This window comes from Puma concolor, chromosome D2, assembly GCF_028749965.1.
Source record: "Puma concolor isolate L17-30 chromosome D2, mPumCon1.1.hap2, whole genome shotgun sequence".
Classification (NCBI taxonomy): Eukaryota; Metazoa; Chordata; class Mammalia; order Carnivora; family Felidae; genus Puma; species Puma concolor.
This window is the reverse complement of record NC_141677.1, coordinates 57,662,524-57,679,794: the sequence shown is the minus strand read 5'-3', so window position 1 is coordinate 57,679,794 and position 17,271 is coordinate 57,662,524. Positions and strand designations below refer to the sequence as shown.

The 17,271-nt window shown below is 52.6% G+C and overlaps 3 protein-coding genes and 1 long non-coding RNA gene across 8 annotated transcripts in view; 1 reads left to right on the top strand and 3 right to left on the bottom strand.

Annotated features, from left to right (window-relative positions):
- HOGA1 (4-hydroxy-2-oxoglutarate aldolase 1) overlaps window positions 1-7,161 on the bottom strand; it is a 25,115-nt gene extending 17,954 nt beyond the window's left edge. Inside the window, exon 1 of one of the 5 annotated variants that reach the window (XM_086680544.1) lies at window positions 6,583-7,161. In XM_086680544.1, the coding sequence (XP_086536670.1) occupies window positions 6,583-6,793 (211 nt within the window). In that variant the 5' untranslated portion in view covers window positions 6,794-7,161. The remainder of the gene's footprint in view (window positions 1-6,582) is intronic. The other 4 variants (XM_086680542.1, XM_086680540.1, XM_086680543.1 and 1 more) reach the window with 4 other exon arrangements.
- On the bottom strand, window positions 1,249-3,446 carry CD2H10orf62 (chromosome D2 C10orf62 homolog). Its single transcript, XM_086680538.1, has one exon. It carries the CDS (start codon window positions 2,695-2,697, stop codon window positions 1,576-1,578), a length of 1,122 nt encoding a protein of 373 aa, XP_086536664.1. The 5' UTR covers window positions 2,698-3,446; the 3' UTR covers window positions 1,249-1,575.
- LOC147576102 (uncharacterized) lies at window positions 7,044-15,392 on the top strand. Its single transcript, XR_015241765.1, has 2 exons — window positions 7,044-7,291; window positions 14,516-15,392. It is a non-coding gene; the product is annotated as an uncharacterized LOC147576102 (long non-coding RNA).
- Window positions 7,521-17,271, bottom strand: ANKRD2 (ankyrin repeat domain 2). The gene is made up of 9 exons (XM_086680539.1): window positions 17,182-17,271; window positions 13,588-13,689; window positions 12,606-12,764; window positions 12,384-12,491; window positions 10,553-10,651; window positions 10,124-10,222; window positions 8,840-8,938; window positions 8,635-8,733; window positions 7,521-7,822 (listed from the first exon to the last, which is right to left on the bottom strand). Exons 1-9 carry the CDS (start codon window positions 17,254-17,256, stop codon window positions 7,673-7,675), a joined length of 990 nt encoding a protein of 329 aa, XP_086536665.1. The 5' UTR covers window positions 17,257-17,271; the 3' UTR covers window positions 7,521-7,672.

The window sequence follows — 17,271 nt, the reverse complement described above, 5'->3', positions numbered from 1 at the left end:
TCTAAAATAAAATAAAATAAAAATTTAAATAAAATCTTAAAAATAAATAAAAATAAAAATATTCAAATGCTTCCAATTATATCCCATAAAATCAATTGACCACACTTAGGATGTTTGTAGATTTTTCCATCCTTTGCAAGGATTCGGGGGACCTTCTTCCCACAGGTTGAGGCCAACAGGCTGGGAAACACTGGTAAGTTCACAATTGATGCAAATGGGACACTTCTATGTAAAGGAGTCATTGGGGGGTTAGACAGTGCTGTAGAGCTGACCTCTCTCAAGTTTCACCGGAGAGACGGCTGCCCCTCTGGAGATCACCCCTTGCCCCAGAAACGGCTTCTTTAGACCCAGGAAGAGGAGGCAGAGAGTCCCAGGCTTGTGGGAGGGCACAGAGAGTGTCAGGACATGGGGGAAGAGGGCAGGGATAAGCATGAGTGAGGGAGACCCGTGTGGGGACAGCGGGGCACTGGCCTAAGGGGCAGCACAGGGAAGGGATTTGGGGTCTGAGCTTTGGAGTCGGGCAGAGCTGGGCCCCACCTCCAACAACATCGCATAGTGTCTATGCCCTATCAGGCGAATGGCACCTCTGAGCCTCAGATGTCTCATCTGCAAAACGGGGACACTGCAAAACCTTCCTTATGGGGCCTTGCTGTAACAACACACAGCATGGTGTAGACTAAAGCCTGAATAGGAAAAGAAAAAAAAAATTACTACTAATACTATTAATTAGTAGCACTAGCATCAGCGGCAGCCCCGGCATTAAGAACATAAACAAGAAGGGAGAGTATGGGGCACAGGAGCTCTGTAGGCAGGTGGTGGGAGGCACTAACCAGGTCCCAGTGGGCTGGGGGAAGCAGGGGGGGCAGGGGGAGGGCACTGCAGTGCAGGATGCCACACGACTTGAGAAGCAGCAGGCAGGGTGAAGAGGACCCCAAACAGGACAGGAGACCCACATCCCAGTTTGCTTACGAGATTCTGAAAGCCTGTCTATGCCCCCACCACCCACACCTGGCTGCTTCCTCCTTCTCTGGCAATAGCAGATTGGTGGGTGCTGAGCTCCCTGGAGACAGCCCAACCCCCAGAACCTGAGACCCGGAGAAGATTTATGGACTTTTTTTTTTTCTGATTTACGGAGTCTTGAATCAGCCTAGCATAAAGGCCCACACAAAGAGGACTTTGGGGGCAGGAAGCCTCTCCCCATATCCCTTCCCAGTGCTGAGGCTGGCCACAGAGCCCCCAGACCCAGAGTGAGGGTATACAAGGCTTTATTGGCTCAGTTCCAGGCGTTCGGCATCAGTGTGGGGCTCTCAGCTGCTCCTGGGCTCTGCCTCTATCTTCTCCCGGTGGGTCTTCAGGGGCCTGCGAGTCTGTCTCAGCTGCTTCGCTTCCTTCCACCCCCGCCCCCTCTATCAGGGGCCATCCTCTGTGGCAGACCGTACTCACAGAGCCAAAGGGGCCCAGGGCCTGCCCTTCAGGGAGAAGGGATTTGGGTGGCACCATCTCGCCACAGGAGAGAAAACAGGCCTGCAATTGTGTGCCAGCCCTGTTGGGGGAAAGGGGCGTCTCCATCCGTGGTTAGGTGGCTTCAAAGGGGTGGTAGGTCTGGTGGCTGTGGTTGGGCAGGCTGTGGCTCTGGTGGTTCGGATGACCCTGGTGTCCATAGTGACCGTGGCCATGGATGGCGTGTGTGTGGTTCGCGCCAGCTACGGTGGCTTCCCGCTGGGTGAGGAAATTCCCTTTCAGCTTCAACTCCACCTCCTCGAGGGCCTTCAGCTCCTCCTGGTTGACGTCTCTGGACTCCAGGTGGCCTGAGTTCTGGTAAGCTATGGCACGCTGCAACATGGAATTAGCCAGCTGCTGTCCTAGGGTGTCAATCTCCTTGGTGCAGGCAGCCACAGCGGCCCATGTGGGTTCGTCCATGGACGAGGATTTTGCAGACTCCTTGTGGGTCTCTTTGGTCACTGAGGCCCCAGACGTCCTCTGCTTGCTGGTGAAGGACTCCCGGCTCAGAGTTGTGCCCACCTCTCTTTGCCTTGTGGTGAGAGTCTCCACGTGAATGGTGGTGCTGGCTTCTCCGCTGCTGCTCTCGGGTGGTGGGGTGTCCGTGCTGCTGCAGGAGGCCAGCTTCTCTTCGGAGAGGCGACTAAAGTGAGATTTAATCCAGTTCTCATTCTTTGCTTTGTGACATTCCGGTGGCTCCTGCACATTTTGTGCAGACGCGGCGGATGCCTTCCTTCTCCTCTTCCTCTGAATCCACAGCATGAGGCCTCCCCCTCCAAGTAAGAGGGCAGTCCCCAGCACCACCTTGCATGATGGTTGCTGGATGAGCTCCAAGAAGGCCTCCAGGACCCTAGGCTGGGCGGGCAGAGCTAAGAGCACACTGGGAGTGGAGGAGCCCGGATGGTATGGTTCATGCTTGAAAGGGCAGGTTCCCAGAGGCTGTCTGGCAGGTAGGGCCCCAGCTGTACCCTTCCTAGGATGCCCCTCCCACCTCAGCAATGAACCCCATTGTGAGGAAGGTGGTTGGGGGGGTAGGGCGGGGGGGGGGGGGGAGAGGCCACAGCATCCCTCATGTCCAACCTGGTAGGCATTTCCTGAGGCCCAAGTCCTGTCTCCCACCTGACAGCTAGTCCCAAGGTGAGTGGAAAAGCAGCTTCCCCAATTCTGAGTTTCTTCCACCTTCTGCTTAAGACCCATTCTGCAACTCAAGCCTTCTTATTTTCCAATCTCTGGTTTCTCTCCCTCTCTATTCCTGTGCCCCCTCCCCAGGGGTGGGGGGAGGCAGGAGCCACTGACCATGGCTGAAGCTTGGCCAGGCTGGCATCCATCCCTGGCTGCCTGACACAGGTGTCTCCTTCCATTCAAGGTCCACCCCTGCTGGCAGCTTAGCACATCCCATCCCCATTTGCAGCCCCAATCGCCTTAACTAAGCAGAGTCTAGAAGGAAAGGGGCCCAGGAAAGAGCTCATTCTAGAATAACATGAGGTCATAACTGGGGGGAGACAAGCAGTGGGTTGAGAAGGCGCAGACAGGACAGAGGGATTCACCAGATCCCAGATCTCAGGGGCCATTCCAGGATGGGGGCTGCTACCTCTTGTCTTAGTGAGGCACCTGCAAACCCAGAATGTGCCCCCCTCCTCCATGTGCCCTGGTTAAAGGGCACAGTTTAGATTGTGAGCAGGTGGACCACCTGGCCAGGCTCTCTGTGGGTACAGACAATGGAAAGCCTGGCCCACAATCCGAAATTCTATCAGAGCGTCTCGGGGGGAGAAACAGGCCTGGGCCACTCTATTTTTCTTCCAGAGGCACATAACACATTTAAAAAAAACATATTTTTTACTCAAAAAAATTTTTTTTCCTTAAAAATAATTTTCACTTAAAAATTTTGTTGAATGTTCATTTTTTTGAGAAAGAGGGGCAGAGCATGAGAGGGAGAGGGGCAGAGAGAGAGAGAGAGAGAGAGAGAGGGAGAGATTGAGAGAGAATCTGAAGCAGGCTCCAGGCTCTGAGCTGTCAGCACAGAGCCCGACACGGGGCTCGAACCTGCGAACCGTGAGATCATGACCTGAGCCAAAGTCAGACGCTCTGCCAACTGAGCCATCCGGGTGCCTCAGTATAGTTCACTTTTTTAAAGTGAAGAAATACCGGGGCGCCTGGGTGGCTCAGTCAGTTAAGCGGCCGACTTCGGCTCAGGTCATGATCTCACAGTCCGTGAGTTCGAGCCCCACGTCGGGCTCTGTGCTGACAGCTCAGAGCCTGGAGCCTGTTTCAGATTCTGTGTCTCCCTCTCTCTGACCCTCCCCCGTTCATGCTCTGTCTCTCTCTGTCTCAAAAATAAAATAAACGTTAAAAAAAAAATAAAGTGAAGAAATACCAAAACAGGGTTGTAGAAATTGTGATTTTTTAAAAAAAGTTTGTTTATATAGTTATCTCTACACTCAATGTGGAGTGTACACATGAGTGTACTGATGACCCCAAGATCAAGAGTCACGTGCTCCTCTGACTGAGCCAGCCAGGTTCCCCTACCCTGTGGGGTTTTTTTTAAAGCAAAATATTTTATTTAACAAAGTAACGGCTTCAATATATACCATAATATCCCCAGTCTACATACTAAGGGAATAAGATACAAGCTCATAGTTTTATGGGTAACGTCTTCTCTCTAGTCCTGCTGAAGTAGCTCTGTGGTCATCCACTAACCTCATGTGGAAATAACAATTCAAAGTTCATCTCTGAGGTTGTTTGTGGGAGTGAGTTCAGAGCCAAGTGGCCCCTCTGCAACAATCTTACCTTCCAGTCTCTAGTTATAACTTTCATTTAAGAATGATACTCTTTATTCATATGATCAGGAAAATGTAACAATGCAAAAACAAGTAGAAATAGAGAGCTACACAGTTTTGGCAATACCTTCCAGAAGAATCTCTTAACTGTTCACTGATTCATCAAGAGTAGGTTCCCACCTCCTCTTTGGAGGACCTTTAACTTATCACAGGAGGCCCTGGCTATGTGGTATGCGATGGCTTCTTCCTCTGCCCCTGAGTGTTGGGCTGCAGAGCCAGCCCTGGGGGCCCGGATAGGGCCAGAGAAACATTGTTTGTACAGCTAAAGTTGCTCACAGCTCCTTTCCTGGGCATTCTGGCTGTGTCCTGGGAGAAGTGACAGGACCCTATGGCTCTATTCCTTGTGCCAGGACCTCCCACTTTGAGCTCCTTGAGAGGAATGCATTAACCCGGTGGCTCAGTTTCCATTCCAAAATGAGGAAATCAGACTAGAGAGGTTCAGTGATTTCTCCAAGGTCGCCATAACCAGCAACACCAGGACTTTTATCCAGGCCTTCCCACTCTCGATCCTGAGCTCCTTCTACACAGCCCACTGCCTCCCTGGCGTGTGGGTAAGAGAGAGATGAGGCGGAAACAGGAGCCTGTATGGGTTGCACGGGAGACAGGTTAGTGGGCACCTGTGGCCTGCGGCCTGCCAAATCCACTGCAGCCTGTGCTCCTGGGCACCTCCATGCCCTCTGCAGGAGTGGGTGAGTGGGCAGAAGGAAGGGAAGGGTCCAGAGAAGAGCCTGTGGGTATCTGTGGATTCTCTGGGTAGCAGGCAGACACTGGATGCAAAGTTCACCCTCCCCACCCCTTGCACTCGGGTGTCCTTGAACCTGGAAGGTGAAGAAGAGTCTTGTCTTCCCTCCTCTTAAGATTCAAGGAGCTAGGGGTGCCTGGCTGGCTCAGTCAGTGGAGCATACAACTCTTGATCTTGGGGTCCTGAGTTTAAACTCCATATTGGGTGTAGAGATTACTTAAAAAAATTTTTTTAATAAATAAAAGATTCAAGATTCTCAGTTTGCTTCAAAAGACCCAGGCCTCGGTCCAGACTTTCAGGCCCCAGTGAACTGAGCCCAAGTAGAAATTTACTTAGAGTTTGTGTCACTGCTCAATGTGGGCATCCACAGGGCATTCATTGTGCCCCAGGGAAGGGTCGCATCACCTCAGCACTGGGATGGGGTTTCAGTCAGGCCAGCAGTCACTGTCATAAAGCAGCTTTTCCCACAATGCCAATGGTGCTGTCATTCTAGCAATTGCTATCACTGGATCAATACCTTCTAATGTATACCACCCTTTAACTATTTATAGCATGCTTTCATTTGCACTCTCTTGGATTTTTCTCCCTGCCATCCTATGATGTACACCTTATTACTCCCGTGTCAGATGGGGAGAGTGGGGTTTAGAAAGATTATCTCAAAGCTAAGTCAGTGGCAGAGCTGTGATTTAAATCTAGACTCCCTTCCCCCTTGCCCTGCCTCAGTCAGAACCTTTCCATTCCCAAAGCTGGTGCCAACCATACTTTATTTGTTGAAACAGTCTGGTCTAGTGATTCAGTGGTTAGTGCAGTGGAGTGAAACCAAGTATGGTCCTGCAGTCAGACCTGGGGAACTTGGGCAAGTGATTGTGTCATTCTGAGCCCCAGCTTCCCGTCTGTGAAATGGGGCTAATGAGATGACTGTCTCAGGGACTCGTCATGGGTGATAGATGAGGGTGGGCAGGGCAGGATGGGAGGAACTGACCACTTCTTCTTTCCTTCATTTATTGTGCCTGTGGCTGTGTCGTGTGTTGACTGTCACAGACGTCTGGTCCCAGGCCTCAGAGAGGGGAGATCCATGTGTAAAGAGAGACATGAGTCAGAGGATCCAGAACAGGAATTCTGCCAAGGGAGGCTTGGCCCAGAAGAGAGTGGGCAAACACGGCTTTTAGGGGGACGAGCCCACTGGCTGAGTTGCCACGTGACACCCCCAGCTGCCTTCCCAACTGCACAGTGTTTGGTTGACAAGGACTTTTATACCCATTATCTAGTTTGATCCCCACAATCATGCTGCTCTAAGAAGGCACTTTGGCAGTGAGATTCAGTCAAGGTTGCAAAGCAGCAAGGAGCTTCTGGCCTGTCTCTTGACTCCAGACCAGTGCCCCCTGCTCCTTTCCCATAAAGGACCACCGGGGTACCCAACTGTCTCTGAGTAGCTCACTGGCTGAGGAGATTGGGGTCATCCACATCTCCCCCCAAGTCCCCCAGAGGACAGGCCCCACTTACCTCGGAAGGGGAAGGCACCCAGTTTGTGTAGATTCTCCTCCAGTTTCCCATAGTCTACCTCCGCGGTGGCAGTGAAGGGGGTGGTCACAGGGGGGTAGATGCCTGCAATGTCCATCTTCCTTCCCTCTCCTGAGGCCCAGCCCCCCACCTTCCTGGACAAGCCCCTGCTCAACCCCTGCCTCAGGGAAGACCAGACTCCACGGCCCAGCATCTCTGCAAGAGGCCTGAAGCCCAGCTGGTCTCTGCCCCTGCGCGAGGCTGAGTTTGGACTCCTTCCTACCCTGTTAATGATCAGTGTGTCTAGTTAAAAATTTGCTGCCCCCTGACTGTTGGTGCTGGGGCAGGCCTGGGCTGGGCGTCCCCAGGGTCAGAGGTCAAGACTTTAGGCCCCATGGGTTCTCTCCCTGTAGGGAGCAGCTGGAGAAATGCCACAACCCAGCGTCCCTCTGGCCAGAGGGCGGGTTCCTGGGGTACCGACCCTAAACGGCTTCTCCAGCGGGGCCTGGGCCCTCCTCCCACAATCCCCAGCCCCAAAGCCAGCTGATTGGCTGAGCAGGCCCGGCCCTGCGGGAGGCGCGGCTGGGGAGAAACGGCAGCAGCGAGGCACACAGCTCTCCGAGCCCCTGAACCCCCGCCAGGCTCCTCCTGTGCGGGCTGCCACGTGACAAGGCTGTGCTGGCCACATAGCCCCATAGGACCGCGGTCGCCGGTACGGAGCGGGGGAGGGGCGGGATGGGTGCGCGGGGAAGCTGGTCCGCGCTGGGGATGTGGGAGGAGGGCTGGCAGGAAAGAAGCAAGAAGACACCCCTGTAGGAAAAGCAACAGGGCCCGGGCCGAAAGGCTCTAAGTTCCCCTCTTCCCTGAGCCTGCCCTTGCTCCAAAGTTTTCCTTCATTCCTAAACATTTCGGACACAAATAGAAACAAACATCACAAATAGCAAAAACGACTTTTTTTTTTTTTTTTTAATTGCGGTAGCTTGTGGGTGCCCGGGTCGTATGCAGAAGAATGGCAGGGTTGTCAGCTCTGGGGGCCATTACTGTGATCCTCTGGCTGTACCCAAGGGACAGCCCGGGTGCCAGGGGCAGGTGTTCACTGGGCTGGCACAGGCTGGGGGGTCTCCTGCACACTCTCAGCAGGACCCTCCAACCCGTTCTGCTCTGCCCCTGGCTCTGGGTGCTCCAGAGCCTGCCGGGTGTCAGCCTGCCACAGCTGCACCAGGTCCGTGGGGGTCTTTCCTGCCTGGGGGAACCAAGAGGAGATGCCGTCACTGTTCAGAAGTTTGTACCAGGAGGCGCCCTCATCTAAACCGGGGCTTCCAACTGGACGCGCTTGGCAGTGTCTAGAGGTGGCTTTGGTTGTCACCATCAGGGGAGCGGAAACTACTGGCATATGGTGCACAGAGGTCAGGGATGCTGCTTTAAAAGCCTCCAATACGCAGGACAGTCCCCACAACAAGGAATTATCCAGCCCCACTTACCAATAATGTTGTGGTTGAGAAGCCCTCATCTACTTCCTCCCCACATCGTCCTGACTTTCCCATTATCTCCTTAGCCTTTCTTGAGGCAGGGGGACCTTCCCATTCCCCCCTCTTTTGCTATTGCACTGGGCCCCAAAGAAGAGCTTGGGCTAGGGGATATAGGACCCTCGGAGAACTCCAGGCCCGCCAGGCCAACACAGTGTGCTAGCAGTGGTTGCGCCAACCAAGTGCTTAGTTAGGTTCCTTCTAGCTCTGTCCCTCCATGATTTTGGCCTCCCTGGGTCTGGACATTAGGACTTCCTTGCATCTTTTGGGAGGGGGCTTTGGGAAGTCCTCTTACTGCCCCTGCTGGCTGTTTCTCTGCACTTGCACTCTAGACAGAGACAAGCATAAGAGCGAGTTGGGAAGGTGGGTGGTCCCCAAATCTCCAGGGGCCCAAAGAGAGCTTCCACTGTGAGGGTGCTCCAAGGGCAGGCTGAGTCTTGCTTGGCTCTGTATTTCCTCCAAGTTCTTGGCACAGAGGCTGGGGGAGTCGTGCACACTGATTACTGAATCTGGGAAGGAATGAACTTACCAGGTTCTTGGTCATCATGTCAGCCCCATGCAGAAGCAGCAATTTGATGATTTTGTAGCGGTTGAGCCTCACAGCATCGTGCAGGGCACTGTCCCCTTCCTAGAGCCAGTGTGATACTCAGTGTGGCCCATGGGGGCGTGTGGGAGCCCTCAGGCTGCCTGCACCCCCTTGGGGTGGCTGAGCAGAAGGGAAGCTGGACACTCACTCTGTCTTTGGCATTGATGTCCATGCCCAGGGACAGAAAGTGCTGCACAATCTCCACCTGCCCCGTCCGGACTGCCACATGCAGGGGGGTACTCAGCAGCTGGGTGGGGAGGAAACAGGAACTGCTAGCTGAAGGAGCCTGGACTATGGTGCCTCCGGGAAGGGAGGCTGTCCTAATTCCAGCCTAGTCCCTTCCCTGAGTCGTAGTGTCAAGGCCTGAGCCCTGGAGGGGCTGGGAATGCTACAGTTTCCACCATCTTATCCAATGGTTTAACTCTGAAGTATTTCATGCCGCCTTCTCTGGGAAGCCTTCTATGGTTCCTCTCTCACCCAGCTGTGAGCAACTGCTTACTCCTCTGCCCTTCTTTTAATAATTATAATAGATGTGGGGTACTTGGGTGGCTCAGTCGGTAGAGCATGCAACTCCTGATCTTGGGGTTGTAGGTTTGAGCCCAATGTTGAGTACAGAGATTACTTTAAAAAAATCTTAGGGTCACCTGGGCGGCTCAGTGGGTTGAGCATCTGACTCTTGATTTCAGCTCAGGTCATGATCTCACGGTTTGTGGGATGGAGCCCTGCGTTGGGCTCTGTCCTGATGGTGTGGAGTCTGCTTGGGAATCTCTCTCTCCCTCTCTCTCTCTGCCCCTTCCTGGCTCTCTCTCTCAAAATAAATAAACTTAAAAAAAAAAAAAAAGACGCTCCAAATTGTTAAAAAAAATAAATAATTATACTAGATGCCATTTACTGAGGGATGACCATGTATTAGGCATGGCAGAAGCTTACAAAACATCAGCCTTATGCTGAATAAATAATTTACATACACTTTCACGTCTAATTATATAATAATTCTGTAAAACATTTGACAGATAATAACATAGGCTCAGAGGCTGTCTTGAACCTATCTGTCACTTGTTCAAGGATATACACAAAGGAATGAATAAACAGAAAAATGGTGGGTGAACAGATGAATAAATGAATGGATGGATGGACAGATAAATAAAGGATGATAAATAATTGCATGGATGAACACATCCTGCATCTTTTGAGTGATCCCAAAGCCCCCCGATAGTGGATTTCTTCTCTTCTCTCCTGCTCTTCTGCTCCCATCCCCAGATGGTGGTCCCCAAGGACCTACAGTTGATGGCAAGGACCCCTCCCTGGGCTCTGCAGCCACTCTAGAAACCAGACTAGCTCACTACCCTCCTGCCCTACTGGGCTTTTCTGTTCTCTGCTTCTTGCCCTCCCCCTCCAGCTACCTTAATATCTGTGAGCATTATTGCCCCACCTTATCTCTTATGTTGGTGTCTCCTCCTCGGCTTTGCAGGAGTTTTACCACCTCCAAGTGGCCCCCACGGCAGGCCCAATGCATGGCCGTGCAGTCCAGCTAGAAGGGAAAGATGGGGCTTTAGGGAAGAAAGGAGCCTAGGGAAAAGGACCCCAGCCAAGAGGGTGGGAGGAATCGAGGGAAAGAGGGCAGGGAAGGGGCTGGGGCATGCCTATGCCTGGGCTATGGACCAAGCAGAGCAGGAGAACCCTCAGGTCCATGCCAAATTAACGAAGGGTGGCCCCAGGTCATACAATCTGCTAGAGATGAGGCCTGGCCCCTGAGGAAGCAAGAGTGTCTTCCAGGTTGGCACAGGTTTACGGGAAGAGGGGGTCTGTTAGTGCTGGGCCTACCTCCTACCTCCCGCCCAATACCTGCTCTATAGCTCACCCGATCCTGGAAGTCCACAGTAGCCCCACTCTCCAGAAGCTTCTCCAGGATCTCCATGTGGCCTTCCAGGGAAGCTCGATGCAATGCTGTCCGGCGGAACTGTCCCCAGAGAGACTGTCAGGGCCTGATCTCTGGCCCCAGGCTAAGACCCAGGACTTAACCCTGTTCGATTCTGACCCCTATGCTCGGTCCCCCTATCTTCCATGTCCTGCCAGCTCTTTCATGTTCTATCTAGACCAGCTGCGGAGCCCTCTAATGCCCTGGGAACTCTGACCTTCTCAATGTGCCCTCTCCCAAGCATGTCACGCTGGGCCTTGGCACAGGCTGTTCCCTCTGCCAGGAATGCCTATTTTGCCCTCACTTCCTGTGAGTGCTTGATGAATTCTTGCTACTCCTTCAAGAGGCAAGGCAACTCAAGTGCCATCATCTTGAAACCTCTGGGCCAGAGCTGTGCCTTGGGTGACCCAGAGAACCTTCCATGGTGAGAGGGTGTTGAAAGGCAAGCCAAGCCTTACTAGACTCTGCTTCTCCTCAGTGCCTAGCCCAGGGCCAGAATGAGCAGGTGCACACAAATGACTGATCCAAAGAAGGAACGAGTTTCAGCAGTTTGCTCCGATCTTTTGAAACGCTCAAGCCATGGGGCATATCTTTCCATAGTCTAAAGATCTGGCTATACACCAGTCTCCCTCTACCCTCAACCCTGGTCTTCCCTTTTTTGCACACCCCCCCTCCCCCCGCCCCAGCACCTGGTACAGTGCTCAGGGACAGGAGGTGCTTGGATAGACCGAGAGGATTCAGATTCCAGAGTCTAAAGAATGGAAAGGCCATGCAGTCTAAGCCCACAATGATACAGGCTGAAGGGAGTGACCATAAATTTGCTTAATCCTGGGATATGAGTGTGAAAGAGCACCGTACCAAGTGTGAAAGAAGCAGTTTTCAGGGAAAACAAAACGAAGTGTGAAGGATGATGGAAATGTTTTGAAAATTGTTGTGATGATTGCACAACATGGTGGATGTAATTAATGCCTCTGAATTGTGCACTTAAAATGGCTAAAATGGGGGCGCTTGGGTGACTCAGTCAGTTAAGCGTCTGACTTCGGCTCAGGTCATGATCTCACATCTTGTGAGTTCGAGCCCTGTGTCGGGCTCTGTGCTGACAGCTCCAAGTCTGTAGCCTACTTCAGATTCTGTGTCTCCCTCTCTCTCTCTGCCCTTCCCCCGTGCACGCTCTGTCTCTCTCTCTCTCAAAAATAAACATTAAAAAAAATTAAAATGGCCATTTCATGCTATATGTATTCCACAATAAAATAAAAATAATTTTTAAAGGGAAGCATATTATATAATGCAACACAAAAATAATATCATTTCCTAGTATGTGCTTTATAGTTTTTTCCTTCATTCAATAATGACTTATTAAGGCATTAATATTCTGTTTGATCCCCGTGACATGCTCTGAGGGAAATAGGCCATTTTATAGGGAAGGAAACTTAGGCATGGAGAGGTAATGAACCTAGCAATGGTCTCATAGCTAAGGTCCCGTACAGATGGGATTTGAGCCTCAAATTCTTCGTTTTGTCTTTTTAAATTTAACTCTGTTCCTCTTTCTTCCCTAAAGGACCACCTGACATTTGTTTCCTTGGAGGTGGTTCAACTTGAAAAGGGCCTAAAGATTTAGATAAGTTCCCGCACGGGCAAGAGGACATCCCAAATCTTCTAAAGACCCCTTTCTAAAGGACACCCAATGCCTGTTCTCAAACAGGTCCACAAGTGGGAGGGGTGGGGGTGGCAGCTCTGAAAGGGAGGCAGGCACAGGTGCAGGTAGGACTATCACCTGATCACAGGTGTCCGGGGAACCCCCATCGGCCAGGAATTTCTCAATGACCTTCATTTTCCCCTCCACTGCTGCTTTCAGGAATGTCTCCTCGTCCACAGGTCCAGTCTGGAAGGCATGAATCTAGTCGTGGAGGGCTGCTCTGTAGTGATCAGAGGCCCCCTGCCCACCCCCACCCCGCCCCTGACAACACAGGTGTTTCCCCCGCCCCAGGACCCTTACGATCTCCTCAGGCTCTGGAGGTGGCTCCTGGGGGGCAGTCAGTGCTTCCCGCTTTTTCTGCTTGCGTTTTTTCCGCAGCTCGATGAGGTTCTGGATCCCACCCACATCAATGATCTCCCGCCGAAGGTCTAGTGATGTCTTGCGCACACGCTCTTGACCCTGCATGGAGGGGGGTTCATCAACCCCCATGCTGGGGGCTTGGGGACCCTGAGCTAAGCTGGGGGAGGAGGATAGGGAGAGCTTCTCAAGGGAGAAAGAATCCAGGACTAGAAGAAGCAGATGAGACAGGGACACAGATGGCTCAGATCAGGGGACAAGGGGAGACTTGAGGGGACTGCGTAAGAGCTACCAGCTTCAAGGCTTCACGGAGGTGAAGGGTAGGATGAGGGAATCTCAGAGGCAATCCTTAGCCCAGGCCTTCTGAGCGGAGTATGAATCCTCAGCTTTCCTTCCATGCAGTTTCATTTGTGTGTGTGTGTGTGTGTGTGTGTGTGTGTGTGTGTGTGTGTGTTATGATAAAAGTAATACATGATTAATATTAAAAAGAAATACAGAAACATAAGAGGTATGAAGAGAAAGCCCTTCTCTCCCAGAGGTAAATTCTAGTATGGCTTGGTTGATGTCCTTCAGACAAGCATCCTATGGGATCATCCTCCACAATACTGCTTGGGAAACCGTTTTTCTCTTATGAGCACGGAGATCTCTCCAATCCACACACGCAGTCTCCCTGAGCCCCTTAACACCTGCATGGTGCCTGCGGTAGGGCCACTCAATAACTTGGGGCTTCGAAAATAAATTCCCTGGGATCTTGTACACATGCAGATTCTGACTCAGCAGGTCTGGGGTGGGGCTAAGATTCTTCATTGCTAACACGCTCCCAGGGGTGCTGAGATGCTGGTTCTCATACCACACTAGGAGCAGCAAAGCCCTAACTGCCTGTCCTGTCCCCTAAGCACAGAGGTTGGGTTCTCCTGACACTTACCTTAGCCTTTTGTAAGGCCATACTCGGAGCCCTGTGGTGCTTCTCATCCTCCAACACCAGCATGTCCATGGGCAGCTTCTGCTGGGCCTTTCCTAGGAGTTTCTGGTGAGCCAAGGAGAGGACATGCTCCAGGACCTGCCCTCAGCAGGCCAGGGAGGCAGGGAGCCTCTCTCCCAACCCACTCCAAGGGCACCCTACGGACCTCCTCCTGTGTGACCCCAGATCCCTTCCATGCCCCACTCCTGACTGGAGAGCCGCAGGCCAGAGCAGAGCTCCCCATAATTCCCCAACCCAACCCTGACCCCAACCTCAGCTCAAACACCTGTCTACCGATGGTTGTGGGTCCTCAGCAAAACAAGTTTAAGGGTTACTGGAATGAGTTTTCATGAAATTAAATATATTCCATTTTTAAAGCACTGAGATGATGGTGATTTTACTTTGCTGGCATTAAAAATTCACTGTGGGGGTGCCTAGGTGGCTCAGTTGATTGAGCGTCTGACTTTAGCTCAGGTGGTGATCTCATGGTTCTTGAGTTCAAGCCCCACCTGGGGCTCTCTGCTGCCAGCACAGAGCCCGCTTCGGATCCTCTGTACCCGGCTCCGTCTGCCCCTCCCCCACAGGTGCTCGCTCTCTCTCTCTTAAAAATAAACATTAAAAAATTAAAATTCTCACATTGATGAAATAATTGTGGTAAGAGTTGATAGTTATTTTTTAAATAGATTCACATACCAATAAAAAATTTTGGCAACTCTCTGTTAGATACCAACTTTTTTTTTTTTTCCTCAGATTTTACCACTTCATGATATCCTGGAGCTGGAAACCTGCTGTTCTCAGGGAGTCTGAGGGATGGGAGTTACACCTTCACTTTTCACTAGCTTTCGCTTTAAAGGGACTCTTAGCATTAACCTTATTCTCATTGTAATTATAGGGGTGAAACTCCTGCCAAGTCTCCTCACCATTTGTATCTTTGACTTGCCTGGACCACTTCCTCATGGCCTCCTCCTGTTTTCAAGGAAACCACTTTTTGTGAAGTGCTGTACCGCTATCTCTGAAGGCCTGTGTGCCGGGAACATTCGCCCAGGTTAGAGGATGCTGAGTCCAGATGGGGAGGAATGGCCACCCTCACAGAGCTCTCAGCTGCCTTTTGCATTTGCCACTGAGCTCCGGTATTGTACTCCTCAAGAGCGGTTTTGGGCGCTGATTTCCCAGCTCTTCATTGGGGAGGTCCTGGTGCCCCCTGGCTTCTCCTTTCCGCGTTGGCTTTACATAGTTTGAGGTGTCCCGGCGCCGGCCTCCCCTGAAACACTGCATCTTCTTCCAGGAAAGAGGGATGACCTCGGGCTGCGGCTACTACTGGTGGGGTCTGGCCGGGTCCCACCGTCAAGAGGGTGGGCTTGGGTCTGAATCATCTTGGTAACCCTAGTCCCTGTGACAGGGCCTAGCATATAGCAGGTACTCGGTGAATGTTTGGAGGATAAATGAATGAATAAGCAAGTGGATGATGACAGGTGGGCTCAGCAACTCTGTCCACCCCGAAGTCCTCAGTGATGACCTGACCCGATATGCTTCCCACAACAGAGCCCCAGCCGCAGCCTCCCGGGCTCTCCTTCTCCTCCCACGCCAAGAAAGGGGTGCAGACTGCACAGAGGCTCCCCTTTGAGGACCTTGCTGGGCTGGGGCCTGGCGGGAACAACAACGGACTCCCATGCGCACCCTTGCCTTACCCCGACTCTACAGTCCCTTGCTTCAGATGTCTTTGTGGGCTGACATACAGTAAGTGCTCAGTAAATGTTTATTGAATTGGATGCTGGTTGGTGAAATACAACAGAACAAACTCCTACCTTACTTCATAGATGGTTTTACAGATCAAATGGAAGAGAGCCTGGACAGTGCTCAGCATGGTGCCTGGCACGTAGGAGGCACTTGGTGGGAAGGCGGGCTCTGTGGGTGCCCAGTGTCCTGACAGCCTGCTGCTATATTTGTTGGGTGAATGAATGGACGAAGGCTGCTCCGTGTCCCCTTGCTGAAGGTCTCTGTGTCCAGCGGCAGCCCTCCAGAAATGGCATGACTCACCTGCCTGGCGCCGGGGGAGAAGCGGCATTCCTGGAGATCCAGGGGTGCCCCAGCCAGGACTCGGCAGCGGGTTCAGCCCAAGCCCTTCCCCCACAAACTTGCCACCCTTGCCCCTCGTCTCATCTCTTCTTCCAGCAGAGTCCTGGTCCTTCCCTCTTCCTCACCCCCCTTCAGTCGCTCCTGTTTTGAACCAAGCCTACCTCTGAACTGATTGGTCTCCTCCCTCCCATTCCTGTTAGGGCCAGTCTTTCCCCTCCAACATGTCCTTCTCAGGCTGTCAGAGCTGCCTTCCTAAAATAGGTCAGATGGTGCCCCTTGCCCTCCCTCAGCAACACTTAGTGGCTCCCCACTGCCCAAAGAATAAATATCTTTCCCAGGGCCCCCTCTGGTTTGTGCCCAGCCTTAACCCCTTCCTACTACCAGACTTTCTCAGGACAGTCCCACTGTCACTCACCTGAGCTTCAGTGCCTGTCTTTTCCTAAGCCTGAATTTCCTCCCCTCCTGATCTCTGCTCATGAGCCTTGAAGGCCCCACTCAAATGCCATCCTGCCCCTAAGAGTTCTTGAGCACCCATGGTCAGAACGACTCACCCACCTTTTGTGCTCTTTCACTTCTGACTGAACACCCCTATTTCACCGTGTCTACACTCTGCCTGTTTCTTTTTTTTTAAGTAGGTTCCCTGCCCAGCGTGGAGCTCAACATGGGGCTTGAACTCACACCCCTGAAATCAAGACCCGAGCTGGGATCAAGTCGGACACCTAAGCAACATGAGCCACTCAGGCGCCCTAACTGCCTGTTTCTTAGTGGACTGTGCGCCTGATGGATGTTGGCTAAAATGAATGTGGGCTTGGTAAGGAGGCACGGGCTGGCCTCACTGATTCTCTTATTCCTCCCAACACCTGGCACTTGGCAGAGCACTCTTAAGTCGAGAATTAGTTTAAATGGAATGAAGAGGAGACAAGCCTGCACCCTCCTCCCTGCCCCCCCCCCCACCAACTTCTTTATCCCAGAGAAAATGGAATTGCCCAGAGCCACATGCTCCACAGGCCTCCCCAGGTGGGGCTGGTACTCCTGGGAAAACCCGTGCTTCCTTTCCCAGCACCCTTCCTCGCTCTGCTCCCAGTCTCTATTCTGTAGGGACCAAACGCTGGAGTCTCTCCCATCCCAGCCTCCCACCCAGCAGCTGTGGGAGATCTCCGGGCCCCACACTCCCACATTCCCAGACAGCATCTCAGCTGTCCCACTCTGTGCAGCCCGGACCACCTCCTCAAGGCCTAGGTGTGTGGCAGGGTCTCGGGAACCCCGCGTGGCTCACCCACCCTGTGGTCTCTCAGTTCTTGGGGTTGAAGCCTCAGTCACCCACGGCTAGCAACCTCCTCCACCAGGAGCCCACTGAGGCTGGAGTGGAGCCATTGGGCCGCGGGGGACACCTGCCCTCCTTCCCACTACAGATGTGGTGGCCCTTGACAGTAGAGCTGGATCTCCTTAGAACCCCTTGGGTCCCCACACCTGTGCCTGTACCTCATTCTCCTCCTCCTGTGCCAGCCGCTCCTCGATAAGCGCTGTGGCCCTCTTCACCGCCTCAGAGCCCTCCATGGTGCCGTCTATAAC